This window comes from Drosophila gunungcola (assembly GCF_025200985.1).
Source record: "Drosophila gunungcola strain Sukarami chromosome 2R unlocalized genomic scaffold, Dgunungcola_SK_2 000027F, whole genome shotgun sequence".
In the NCBI taxonomy this organism is placed as follows: domain Eukaryota; kingdom Metazoa; phylum Arthropoda; class Insecta; order Diptera; family Drosophilidae; genus Drosophila; species Drosophila gunungcola.
The window spans coordinates 951,545-965,189 of NW_026453175.1; the positions used below are offsets into that span (position 1 = coordinate 951,545).

The 13,645-nt window shown below is 32.7% G+C and overlaps 2 protein-coding genes across 9 annotated transcripts; both read right to left on the minus strand.

Annotated features, from left to right (window-relative positions):
- Window positions 1–226: 226 nt before the first annotated feature.
- Window positions 227–10,220, minus strand: LOC128256676 (titin). Of its 8 annotated transcripts, none has more exons than XM_052987191.1 (42): window positions 10,067–10,220; window positions 9,828–10,004; window positions 9,688–9,771; window positions 9,545–9,628; window positions 9,406–9,486; window positions 9,262–9,348; window positions 9,096–9,176; window positions 8,932–9,036; window positions 8,769–8,873; window positions 7,557–7,643; window positions 7,260–7,364; window positions 6,641–6,811; window positions 6,472–6,579; window positions 6,329–6,409; window positions 6,166–6,270; window positions 6,029–6,109; window positions 5,880–5,969; window positions 5,741–5,821; window positions 5,580–5,684; window positions 5,456–5,518; window positions 5,292–5,396; window positions 4,855–5,013; window positions 4,767–4,793; window positions 4,568–4,711; window positions 4,339–4,512; window positions 4,110–4,283; window positions 3,881–4,054; window positions 3,652–3,825; window positions 3,423–3,596; window positions 3,194–3,367; window positions 2,965–3,138; window positions 2,736–2,909; window positions 2,507–2,680; window positions 2,278–2,451; window positions 2,049–2,222; window positions 1,820–1,993; window positions 1,591–1,764; window positions 1,362–1,535; window positions 1,133–1,306; window positions 936–1,079; window positions 707–880; window positions 227–651 (listed from the first exon to the last, which is right to left on the minus strand). In XM_052987191.1, exons 1-42 carry the CDS (start codon window positions 10,208–10,210, stop codon window positions 457–459), a joined length of 5,583 nt encoding a protein of 1,860 aa, XP_052843151.1. In that variant the 5' UTR covers window positions 10,211–10,220; the 3' UTR covers window positions 227–456. The 8 variants fall into 8 exon arrangements, with proteins under 8 accessions (XP_052843151.1, XP_052843152.1, XP_052843150.1 ...); XM_052987192.1 differs by having other exon boundaries at window positions 6,371–6,409; window positions 6,641–6,814; XM_052987190.1 differs by having other exon boundaries at window positions 6,641–6,814.
- Window positions 10,221–11,579: 1,359 nt separating this feature from the next.
- Window positions 11,580–11,902, minus strand: LOC128256741 (uncharacterized). The gene is given in 5 exon segments (XM_052987274.1): window positions 11,580–11,654; window positions 11,656–11,713; window positions 11,715–11,758; window positions 11,760–11,806; window positions 11,809–11,902. Coding segments are annotated over 5 exon segments (318 nt in total).
- Window positions 11,903–13,645: the final 1,743 nt, after the last annotated feature.

Here is a 13,645-nt window from a genome sequence, read left to right on the forward strand (position 1 = left end):
GGCATACCAATCACAACGGCAACTGTTTTGCAAACAACAAATGGTCAACATGGAATCGGGCAAACATTTGCAAAGGCAGCCAAAGGCAGCCGAACAACAATTACCATATAAAATTCGAAATGATTAAGCAACAACCACAGCGACAACAACAAAGGCGGTCAGGAAAATGAAAACGGAATGAGGTTTTATTGTACATGTTCATGTAGATACATAATAAAATGTGCGGAACCTCTAGTGATGCTGACAGCATAATCAGCGTATAATTTGCATAAAATTAAAATATGAATTTGCATGACCCAACCACATCACAGCAAAGCACGCGATGGTTTTTACCGCTGGATGTGGCAAATGTCCAAGTGAAACAGTTAAAAAATATTTTTATTTAAAAAAGTTTTTAAGTCCGGAAGTTCAGAACAAGAATGTTGTAAAAGAATGGACATTGCAGAAAGTCAGAATTTAATATAGATAAAATTCTTTGGGATAAAGTTTGTTGATATCAATTTCTTTTGGATAAAGGCTGTTGATATCAATTTCTTTTGGATAAAGGCTGTTGATATCAAAATCTTTAAGATGATAGTCATCAGGATCAATTGAGATAGGCTTTTGAGAGCCTTTTGGAATAGAGATTTTGGGAATATTTTTGGAAGGTTTCTGAAATACATAATTTTAATATACAAGGCACATCAAGTTTAATTACAATATTTACCGATGGAACTGTTGTTTTCTTGATATCAATATCTTTTGGATAAAGACTGTTGGTATCAATTTCTTTTGGATAAAGGCTGTTGATATCAAAATCTTTAAGGTTATCAGGATCATTGGAGGTAGGCTTTTGAGAGCCTTTTGGAATAGAGATTTTGGAAATATTTTTGGCAGGTTTCTGAAATACATAATTTTAATATAAAAGGCACATCAAGTTTAATTAAAATATTTACCGATGGAACTGTTGGTTTCTTGATATCAACATCTTTTGGATTAAGACTGTTGATATCAAAATCTATAAGGGTATCAGGATCAACTGAGATAGACTTTTGAGAGCCTTTTGGAATAGAGATTTTGGAAATATTTTTGGAAGGTTTCTGAAATACATCATTTTAATAAAAAGGCCATTAAGTTTAATTACAATATTTACCGATGGAACTGTTGGTTTCTTGATATCAACATCTTTTGGATAAAGACTGTTGATATCAATTTCTTTTGGATAAAGGATGTTGATATCAAAATCTTTAAGATTATTAGGATCATCGGTAGTAGGCTTTTTAGAGACTTTTGGAATAGAGATTTTGGGAATATTTTTGGAAGATTTCTGAAATACATAATTTTAATATAAAAGGCACATCAAGTTTAATTACAATATTTACCGATGGAACTGTTGGTTTCTTGATATTAATATCATTTGGATAAAGACTGTTGATATCAATTTCTTTTGGATAAAGGCTGTTGAGATCAAAATCTTTAAGGTTATCAGAATCAACTGAGATAGGCTTTTGAGAGCCTTTTGGAATAGAGATTTTGGGAATATTATTGGAAGGTTTCTGAAAGACATAATTTTAATATAAAAGGCACATCAAGTTTAAATAAAATATTTACCGATGGAACTGTTGGTTTCTTGATATTAATATCTTTTGGATAAAGACTGTTGATACCAATTTCTTTTGGATAAATGCTGTTGAGATCAAAATCTTTAAGGCTATCAGAATTAACTGAGATAGGCTTTTGAGAGCCTTTTGGAATAGAGATTTTGGGAATATTTTTGGAAGGTTTCTGAAATACATCATTTTAATATAAAAGGCACATCAAGTTTAATTACAATATCTACCGATGGAACTGTTGGTTTCTTAATATCAACATCTTTTGGATAGAGACTGTTGATATCAATTTCTTTTGGATATAGGCTGTTGATATCAAAATCTTTAAGGTTATCAGGATCAACTGAGATAGGCTTTTGAGAGCCTTTTGGAATAGAGATTTTGGGAATATTTTTGGAATGTTTCTGAAATACATAATTTTAATAAAAAAGGCACATCAAGTTTAATTACAATATTTACCGATGGAACTGTTGGTTTCTTGATATCAACATCTTTTTGATAAAGACTGTTAATATCAATTTCTTTTGGATAAAGGCTGTTGAGATCAAAATCTTTAAGGTTATCAGAATTAACTGAGATAGGCTTTTGAGAGCCTTTTGGAATAGAGATTTTGGGAATATTTTTGGAAGGTTTCTGAAATACATCATTTTAATATAAAAGGCACATCAAGTTTAATTACAATATCTACCGATGGAACTGTTGGATTCTTAATATCAACATCTTTTGGATAAAGACTGTTGATATCAATTTCTTTTGGATATAGGCTGTTGATATCAAAATCTTTAAGGTTATCAGGATCAACTGAGATAGGCTTTTGAGAGCCTTTTGGAATAGAGATTTTGGGAATATTTTTGGAAGGTTTCTGAAATACATAATTTTAATAAAAAAGGCACATCAAGTTTAATTACAATATTTACCGATGGAACTGTTGGTTTCTTGATATCAACATCTTTTGGATAAAGACTGTTGCTATCAATTTCTTTTGGATAAAGGATGTTGATATCAAAATCTTTAAGGTTATCAGGATCAACTGAGATAGGCTTTTGAGAGCCTTTTGGAATAGAGATTTTGGGAATATTTTTGGAAGGTTTCTGAAATACATAATTTTAATATAAAAGGCACATCAAGTTTAATTACAATATTTACCGATGGAACTGTTGGTTTCTTGATATCAACATCTTTTGGATAAAGACTGTTGATATCAATTTCTTTTGGATATAGGCTGTTGATATCAAAATCTTTAAGGTTATCAGGATCAACTGAGATAGGCTTTTGAGAGCCTTTTGGAATAGAGATTTTGGGAATATTTTTGGAAGGTTTCTGAAATACATCATTTTAATATAAAAGGCACATCAAGTTTAATTACAATATCTACCGATGGAACTGTTGGTTTCTTAATATCAACATCTTTTGGATAAAGACTGTTGATATCAATTTCTTTTGGATATAGGCTGTTGATATCAAAATCTTTAAGGTTATCAGGATCAACTGAGATAGGCTTTTGAGAGCCTTTTGGAATAGAGATTTTGGGAATATTTTTGGAAGGTTTCTGAAGTACATAATTTTAATATAAAAGGCACATCAAGTTTAATTACAATATTTACCGATGGAACTGTTGGTTTCTTGATAATAATATCAGTTGGATAAAGACTGTTGATATCAATTTCTTTTGGATAAAGGCTGTTGAGATCAAAATCTTTAAGGTTATCAGAATCAACTGAGATAGGCTTTTGAGAGCCTTTTGGAATAGAGATTTTGGGAATATTTTTGGAAGGTTTCTGAAATACATCATTTTAATATAAAAGGCACATCAAGTTTAATTACAATATTTACCGATGGAACTGTTGGTTTCTTGATATCAACCTCTTTTGGATAAAGACTGTTGATATCAATTTCTTTTGGATAAAGGCTGTTGATATCAAAATCTTTAAGGTTATCAGGATCAACTGAGATAGGCTTTTGAGAGCCTTTTGGAATAGAGATTTTGGGAATATTTTTGGAAGGTTTCTGAAATACATCATTTTAATATAAAAGGCACATCAAGTTTAATTACAATATTTACCGATAAAACTGTTGGTTTCTTGATATCAACATCTTTTGGATAAAGACTGTTGATATCAATTTCTTTTGGATAAAGGCTGTTGATATCAAAATCTTTAAGACTATTAGGATCATCGGTGGTAGGCTTTTTAGAGCCTTTGGGAATAGAGATTTTGGGAATATTTTTGGAAGGTTTCTGAAATACATCATTTTAATATAAAAGGCACATCAAGTTTAATTACAATATTTACCGATAAAACTGTTGGTTTCTTGATATCAACATCTTTTGGATAAAGACTGTTGATATCAATTTCTTTTGGATAAAGGCTGTTGATATCAAAATCTTTAAGGTTATCAGGATCAACTGAGATAGGCTTTTGAGAGCCTTTTGGAATAGAGATTTTGGGAATATTTTTGGAAGGTTTCTGAAATACATCATTTTAATATAAAAGGCACATCAAGTTTAATTACAATATTTACCGATGGAACTGTTGGTTTCTTGATATCAACATCTTTTGGATAAAGACTGTTGCTATCAATTTCTTTTGGATAAAGGCTGTTGAGATCAAAATCTTTAAGGTTATCAGAATCAACTGAGATAGGCTTTTGAGAGCCTTTTGGAATAGAGATTTTGGGAATATTTTTGGAAGGTTTCTGAAATACATCATTTTAATATAAAAGGCACATCAAGTTTAATTACAATATTTACCGATGGAACTGTTGGTTTCTTGATATCAAAATCTTTTGGATAAAGACTGTTGATATCAACATCTTTTGGATAAAGGCTGTTGATATCAAAATCTTTAAGGTTATCAGGATCAACTGAGATAGGCTTTTGAGAGCCTTTTGGAATAGAGATTTTGGGAATATATTTGGCAGGTTTCTGAAATACATACTTTTAATATAAAAGCCACATCAAGTTTAATTACAATATTTACCGATGGAACTGTTGGTTTCTTGATATCAATTTCTTTTGGATAAAGGCTGTTGATATCAAAATCTTTAAGGTCACTAGAATCAACGGATATTGGCTTTTGAGAGTCTTTTACAATAGAGATTTTGGGATTATTTTTGGCTGGGTTCTGAAATATATAATTCCACTATGAAAGGCACATTAATTGTATTTACATTACTCACCGGTGGACCTGTTGTTAAAATTAAATCCTATTTAAAGAAAAATTAAAAGTTTAATAATGCAGTTCTTAATAAATATATTTATCCTTACCTTAAGTAAAGGAACTGGCGTTGGATTTGGCTGATCAATCCAGACTTCGGATGGTGATTTTTTCTGACATTTTGTTTCTGACAATTTACCTGAGACACAGGATTGCTCATCAACTTTGAATAAAACACCTACCGGAGCGATTGTTGTTAAAAGTGAATCCTGGTGAAATTTAAATGGAATAATATTAAACTAAAATTCGATATAATTGGCTTTGAGGATACGGTTTGTGGGACTTATCGAAACGAACTGGTAAAATACAAAATATTTTAAAATTTTAAAATTAAAAAAAATATTAAAACTTTTTTTGCCTTTTTGGTGTACAATTTGTTGGACTCATTTTAATTTTTCTATGTAGTTGTGGCTTAATACCGAAAGCATTTTGCAATATTTAAGGATCCTAGCATTTTAATATCAGCCAACAAAGTTAATTTCCTCACCGACGGTAAAATGTTTTTTGTACTGGGTGTATTTCTAGGAATTTCGCTTCCGACTGATACTGCTCCTGAAACTATAATGTTTTTGGTTGCATTTCCAGGAACAGGCTACAAATGTATTTTGAGACTTAAGTTAGATAAATATGTTTAAAACCTTATTTTCTTACTGGTATTGAGATTTTTGGATTAATTTGAGTGGTTGCTTCCGGTTTAGTAACTCCGCCAGCAGGCTATTGGGGCACAAAAGTGTTTACATAAGTCATAGGAATATAAAAAAGTAAATTTCCTTACCAGTATTAAAATGTTGTTTGTATTTGGCGATTTTTCAGGAGTTTTGTTTTTAGCTGTTCCAGCTTCAAGAATAGTAAGGTGTTTGGTTGCATTTCCAGTAACAGGCTATTAAAATTTATGGACATTAACTAGAAAGCGATGTTTAAAAGTAATATTCTTACTGGTATTAATGTTTCTGGATTATTTGGAATTTGGTTAAGTGCTTCCGGTTTGGTAATGATGGGCATAACTGCACCAGCAGGCTTAAACAAAATTAAAGAACATAAAATTTGATATTATGCGAAAAATACATTTTTTTACCGGTGTTAAAATATTGGTTGCGTTTGCTGCACTTCCAACCTTTACAGCTCCAGGAATTTCGGGTCTTATTGCTTTATTTCCAGAAACGTTCTATTTAAATATTAAAGGATATAAACTAGATAAAGATTTCGAAAACTACATTTTCTTACTGATATCAAAGTTTCTGGATTGCTTGAAATTTGGTTGGATGCTTCAGATTTGGTAATGGTGGGATATACTGAACCAGCAGTCTATTGAATTAAAGAACACAAGATCTAAAAACAATCAAAAAAAGTACTTTCCTCACCTGTGTTAAAATGTTGTTTGAACTTGGTGCATTCCCAGGAATTTCGCTCCCAACAGATCCTGCTCCTGGAATTGCTGAGCTCTTGGGTGCATTTCCTGAAACCGACTAAAAAATATTTTAGAACATAAATTAGAAAGTTATCCTTTAAACCTATTTTTCTTACTGGTATTGAAGTTTCTGGATTATTATTGATATGGTTGGGTACCTCGGAATTAGTAATGTTGGGATTTACTCCACTAGCAGGCTATACGAGAGTTAAAGTATATGCATAACATGTGAGAATAGTCTGAATTAGAATTTCCTTACATTGTTTGTACTTAGTGAATTTTCAGGAGTTTTGACTGATTCTGTATCAGGAATTGTAGTGTGTTTGGTTGCATTTTTTTTTGTTGGAACTGTTGTTAAAATGAAATCCTATTTCAAGAAAAATTAATAATTTGGTAATGCTGTTCTTAATAAACTGAGTTATCCTTACCTTTAGTAAAGGAATTCGGGTTGGATTTGGCTGACCAGTCGAGTCTCCGGATGGTGAAATACCATTAATACCATTATACCATTTTCTTTCTGACTGTTTACCTGAGACACAGGATTGCTCATCAACTTTGTCAATAATACATACCGGAGCGATTCTTGTTAAAAGTAAGTTCTGCTGGAAATTTAAAAAAGGAATGATATTTAAATAAGAATCGATAAAACTGGCTTTAAGGATACGGTTTGTGGGAAAAAGACCTTTGGGGTAACGGTATGGAAAATAGAAGGTAAGATACCACCGATCTCTTTCTCTATTTTATGTTTTATGGGAAAAATACAAACTAATACAGGTATTGATATGTTTGTTGTGTTTGTTGCAACCTTTAAAGCTCCAGGAAATTCAAGTCTTATTGTTTTATTTCCAGAAACGTTCTATTTAAATATTAAATTACATCAACTAGATAGAGATTTCTAAAACTACGTTTTCATACTGGTATTAAATTATCTGGATTACTTGAAATTTGGTGCTTCAGGTTTGGTAATGGTGGGATTAACTGAACCAGCAGACTATTGAATTAAAGAACCTTGTGTTCTAACAACAATCAAAAAACTACGTTCCTTACCTGTGTTAAAATGTTGTTTGAACTTGATGCATTTCCAGGAGTTTTGGTTCCAACAGATCCTGCTCCTGGAATTGCTGGGCTTTTGGTTGCATTTCCAGAAACCGCCTAAAAAATATTTTAGAACATAAACTAGAAAGATATTCATCAAACGTATTTTTACTGGTATTGAAGTTTATGGCTTCATATTAATTTGGTTGAGTGCTTCAGAATTAGAAATGTTGGGATTAACTGCACCAGCAGACTAAATATTACACATAAAATGTAAGAATAAGCTTCATTTATATTGAATTTTCTTACCTGGTTTGTAATTGGTAAATCTACAAGAGTTTTGCCTGATCCTGCTTCAGGAATTGTAATGTGTTTGGTTGCATTTCCAGAAACAGGCTGTTAATATTATTGGACATTAACTAAAGTTTTAAAGTTTCTGGATTAATTAGAATTTGGTTAGGTGATTCCTGCTTGGTAATGATCGGATTAACTGCACCAGCAGGCTAATAAATATATAAAGAACATTAGATTTGGTACTATGCAAAAAATAAATTTTGTTACAAGTGTTACAACGTTGGTTGTACTTGTTGCATTTCCTGCTTCTGGAATTTCAGGTCTTATGGATTTATGTCCAGAACCGTTCTATTTAAATATAAAAGGACATAAGCTAGATATAGATTTTTATACCTTTGCAGAGGATACTATAATTTTATTCAGAAGTTTGCAACGCAGTGAAGGAGAGATTTCCGACCCTATATGATTATATATATTCTCTATCAGCATCACTAGGAGAGTCGATCTAGCCATGTCCGTCTGTCCTTCTGTCCGTCTGTCCGTCCGTCCGTTTCTACGCAAACTAGTCTATCAGTTTTAAAGCTATATGCATGAAACTTTACCAAAAGTACTTAAGTCGGAACGAGCCGGATCGACGACTATAGTATATAGCTCCACTAGGAACTAATGGAAAAGTAAATGAAAAAAAATTATAATTTTGCTGTTTTTTAATTTTTTTTTTAGAATTTAAGAATTACGGTTTAAATTTAATCAAAATCGGACGACTATAATATAAGACTCCAATAAAAACAATAAAAAAAAAAAAAATTTAAATGTAACTTTTTATTTTGTAATTTTTTTTTTAAAATTCTTTTTGACTTATTAATAATTTGACATTTCAGAATTACGCTTTTAATTTGATTGAAAACGGAAAACGATATCTTGTAATTGCCATAGGAACTATGAATAACTTTTTTCAAACATATACGCAAGTAAATCATAATTTTAATGTTTTCAAGAATATTTAATTTTTGCAGTAGTTGCAAGGGTGTATGAACTTCGGATTGCCGAAGTGTACTTCCTCTCTTATTAAAACTAAATTTTCTTACTGGTATAAAAGTTTCTGGATTACTTGGACATTTGATTGGGTACTTTTGGTTTGGTAATGGTGTGATTAACTAAACCAGTAGGCTTTTGAAAAATAAAATTACATTAAATCTAAGAACAAAAAAAAAAGACTTTTCTTACCGGTGTTAAAATGTGGTTTGAACTTGGTGAATTTCCATGTGCTTCGCTCCCGACTGATCCTGCTCCTGGAACTGTTGGGCTTTTGATTTCACTTCCAGAAACCGTCTAAACAATATTTAAGAGCATTTACTAGAGAGATATACTTAAAACCTATTTTTCTTACTGGTATTGAAGTTTCTGGATTAATTTTAATTTGGTTGGGTGCTTCAGAAGTGCTAATGTTGGAATTTACTACACCAACAGAACTCCAATCTACTCGAGAAACAGGCTATACAAACATTTCTGGACATTAACTAGAAAGCGATGTTTAGAACGTAATATTCTTACTGGTATTAATGTTTCTGGATTATTTAAAATTCGGTTAGATGATTCAGGTTTGGTAATTATGGGTTTAACTGCTCCAGCAGTCTAATACCAAATTAAAGAACATAAGATTTGATATAATGCGAGATTTTAAGTAAGAATACGCATAATTTAAATTGATTTTCCTTACCTTGTCTGTACTTGGAAAAAAAACACTCCTGTTGCCTGATCCTGCTTCAGGAATTGTAATGTGTTTCGTTGCATTTCCAGCAACAGGCTATGAATATTATTGGACATTAAAAAGAAAGCGATGTTTAAAACATAATATTCTTACCGGTTTTAAAGTTTCTGGATTAACTGGAATTTGGTTAGATGATTCAGGTTTGGTTATTATGGGTTTAACTTCTCCACCAGTCTAATACCAAATTAAAGAACATAAGATCTGATATTATGCGTTAAGGGAATTTTCTTACCGCTGCCCCATTTCCAAGAGTTTCGCTCCCAACTTTGCCTGCTCCTTGAATTTTGGGTCTCATGGTTGTATGTCGAGAATCGTTCTATTTACATATTAATATATATAAACTTGATATAGATTTTTAAAACTAACTTTTCTTACTGGTTTCTGGATTCTGGTTTCTGGATTACTTGGATTTTGGTTGGGTACTTTCGGTTTAGTAATGGTGGGAACGAAACTAGCAGGCTATTGCAAAATTTAGGTACACAAGTTCTTAGAACAAGCAAAAAAAATTCCCTTACCAGTGTTAAAATGTTGGTTTTACTTGGTTCATTTCCAGGAGTTTCGCTTCCAACTTTTTTTGGTATAGACGGATTTCCTAATAAAGAGTTTTCCAGAATACTATCTTTTCCTAAGCCTATCTCAGGAACTGATATATTGGGATTGGACTTGGCTTTGTTCGACCCCTTAGAAGCAATCTGAAATAGAGTAAGTACACATATTATACCCTTTGTATTAAAACAAGTGTTTTGATAATTACCTCAGTTGGGAGTTCACTTATATTAATAATAAGGCAACTACCATTTACGGCAACGTATGGGGGCACGCAAAGAAATTTCGGCATATAACGAGCATCCACATGTTGCCACATGAGGCTTACAGCTACGATCCATCCTACCGACATCCTTTTTTGATGCAAGTCTGCTTAAAAACTGATTTAATATGGTAAATTTATTATTTTTGTTGCATTGCTAATATGTCGTTTTAAAAACGCGAGGAAACCCAATTAGATTTGCTAAATCTGTTCTACTTTACTCTTAAGAGAGCAAGAAACTTAGATACAGTTCTAAAAAATAAACAATATATTTAAAATTTTTTAAATTAATTGTTCCATTAAGAGTCAAGAGTTTTATTTATTTATTAAGTAATAAAAAATTTTAATGAATATAAATTTTGAGTATAAACAAAAACATTTATTTTGGAGAATCCGAACTAAAAATAACAATATAAAACATCTTTTGGAAAGAATAGAAATCAAAACCCTCTGCTAAAAGCAACTGAATCTGAAATGGCAAACATGTTGATGTTTAGTTAGCATCAGGAAGCTAGATATTTGCAATGAATAAATGGAATATCGAATAAAAGCTTGAAAATAGGCGAATAAATTTAAACTGATGTACGAGGGGGAAAAATTGGGAAATTGGCACGCATCAGACGTGTCAAAGTGACAATTCTTTATTTACATATCGCCCCTTTTTGCTCTCCGTGATGAATACAAAAACAACAATGGCAGCTCTCATGACTCTGGTCACATTTGCGTGCGAAAGCGACGTGAGGTGCATGTAAAAATTCAGAGTTGTGTGAAAAAGTGTGGCCGTGGCACAGGTAAAAATGCTTACAAATTTGTCAACGACAGCTGCATTACACAGAAAACAATATTTTGCATTTATGGTAAAGATTTATTTTTTAAATTAAATTTTTGATGCATACCTACACACCCGCACTCATTATGATTAGTTATTTGACATTTTGATATTCATGATAAGTTCTCAAGCCAACATAATTGTATATAAAATGAAAATATCAAGCTGGTTTTTACCCTCTCTGAGCCAAATCTTAAATAATTAGATGAGTCTATATTAATTTTAAACACTGTGTCCAAAAATCAAACAAATTTAATGATAAATATTTATAAAACAAAATATTGTTTCAAAACAAGTAACACAATATAATTTTCAACATTTCACAATTATGCATATTTTTAGATTTCAGAAAATTTTAAGTAGATGAGAGTGGGTCGAATATAAACTGATCTGATTTTTTTGGGTGTAACTTTTGTTGATATGAAGCCATCAAGTTGTGCACTATGTTTATTTATCAACAGATTAGCAGGCAGTTTTGGTGGCTCCCGTTGCCTCTTTTCCTGGCCTTAGTACCGTCTCTTTCTCTCTGCTGGATGTAATGGCACATGAAATCGCAATAAACATGACACAGAGCGTAGCAACTTTTGCGGCATGTAGTTAAGTATAACTTACGCCCAGAGCGCTCATAATTCAAAAATTCTTCAGCGAATGGCAGGGGCGATTTAAGGGCGGGAATGGAGGGGTTAAAGGGAGTGTCAGGGGGCGTTAAGGGGGCGTTGGGTGTTCTGGGATTCTGCAAGTAACAGTCACGCTTTTGAGTGTGGGCGTGTGACGACAGAGGCGCTTTCCCTGGGGTCTGTTTTGTCCTTTTTCCATCGCCATCTGCCTCGAACTGTGAAATATGTTGCATACTTTGTGGGCACTCTATCTCTCTCCATCTTTATACCCCCCACCCGGCTTCTCCTTTGACTTTTGCGGTTTATTGTAGGCGTGGCGCGTGCCAAACTTAACATACACAATCATTTTTGTGCCACTCCATTTTCGCTTTCCACTCACGTCCCACAAAATGGGGGCGGGTGTGGGTGTTAGTGCGAGTTTCAGTTGCCAAGGTCCTTCGGGTCTGGCTCGTATAAGTTCATAATTCATTTTTTCATTATTATTTTCATTTTCACATTTTCGGTTTCCTCTCTCTTTTTTCCTCTGTGGACTTCCCAACCCGGTCTTCGGATTTCCAGTGTCTTTGACAAATTGTTTTAAATTGCATTTTCATAATAGTTTTCCTTTTTTCAGCGCAGAAGAATGAAGTTGATGTTAAATGAATAAATAGGTTATCTCATTGAAATATTAGCTATAAGAAAATCATTTAGCTGGAAATTCTGTATTCTTTGCTAAAATTCTAGTTATTTTTTGTACAGTACAACAAATTAGTTCATATAAATATTTAAATTTAATTTAATTTAATTTATATTAAATATATAAATACAAACATTTTTTAAACGCGAATACAAGCATCTAAGCCATTTTAATGTGAATAAAGTGAATTTACCACTTTTAGTGCCGTGACTCATGCAAGAAAATAGATTAATCGGCTCATGGATTTCTGTATAGCTTAAGATATATTTTATAAAGCCACAACACACTTTTAGAATACAAATTTAAATAATTTTACTTTTTAGGGATCTCATTAAACTTGGTTAGTTTTGGTATAAAAATATTTATTCTTCTATGTTGTTTTTCTGTCGCGTGATTCTATTTACTCGTGCCCAATGAGCCCTGCAGCCCAGCAATTTCCTGCACCCAAATCCAACCCGATCCCTATTCCGAATTCGATTCCGATTCAGATCCAGATCCAACAAGTCACAGTCCCCAAAACCATCGATGACATTTTGCGTTCGACAGCCAACGGCAAAGTGGGTGGTCCAACGGGTAGTTCGGTGTAGTTGGTTCAGTGGGTGATTCAGTGGGTGATTCAGTGGGTTCTGCATCAGGCGGTAGGGGTAGCAACAACCACAGTCGCGTCTTTTGTTTGCTTTGACAGAGAGCGCCCTCAATGCTTTGTGTGTGTGTTTTGGTCTGGGTGGCTTGGCTGTTTTGGCATTGGCGGCTACAGATTTGCTCGCCGGAGCACTAAACTTTTATTTCTTAAATCTGTGAATCGCTTGTGCGCCTTGCTCAAAGTCAATATGCGGGCGCAAATGTACAAAATGAAGAGACAGGCATGTCAAGAGGTTGGTGGCTAAACAGTGAGAAAGTCATAGGCTTATTATGGGCTTGTAAACCATACTAAACAGAAAATGTGTCCAAGATATTAGTAATTTTATTTAGACTTTGTTACATTTTTGTACTCCCCTTGAAATACACAACTCCAACTTCCTTTACTCTAATTTTTTTGGTGACTAGATCGGAAATACTTTTTTTTTTTGTTTAGGTACTTCGATTTTTGGTTGAAAAACGACTAATGCTTTTTAAAACAATCCCCATATCTACTGTCTAGTGCTTTGTTTTCATTTAAGAATAAGAAGTATTAAACTAAAATCATATACGTTTTAAAAATGGTTTTTATAAAAAATGTTATTTTACAATATAAAAATTGTATTATGCCTTTTTTATTATTGTCGCCCTTTTGGTGATATTTTGTTCATGTGTAAAGATAACGTTAACCAAACTGGGCCTCTGATTTTCCCAACTTTGTCGCTGCTGTTGCCGCTTCCTGTTTTTTGGAAAATCGGTTTTTGTTGATGCCAGCGCCAGTTGTT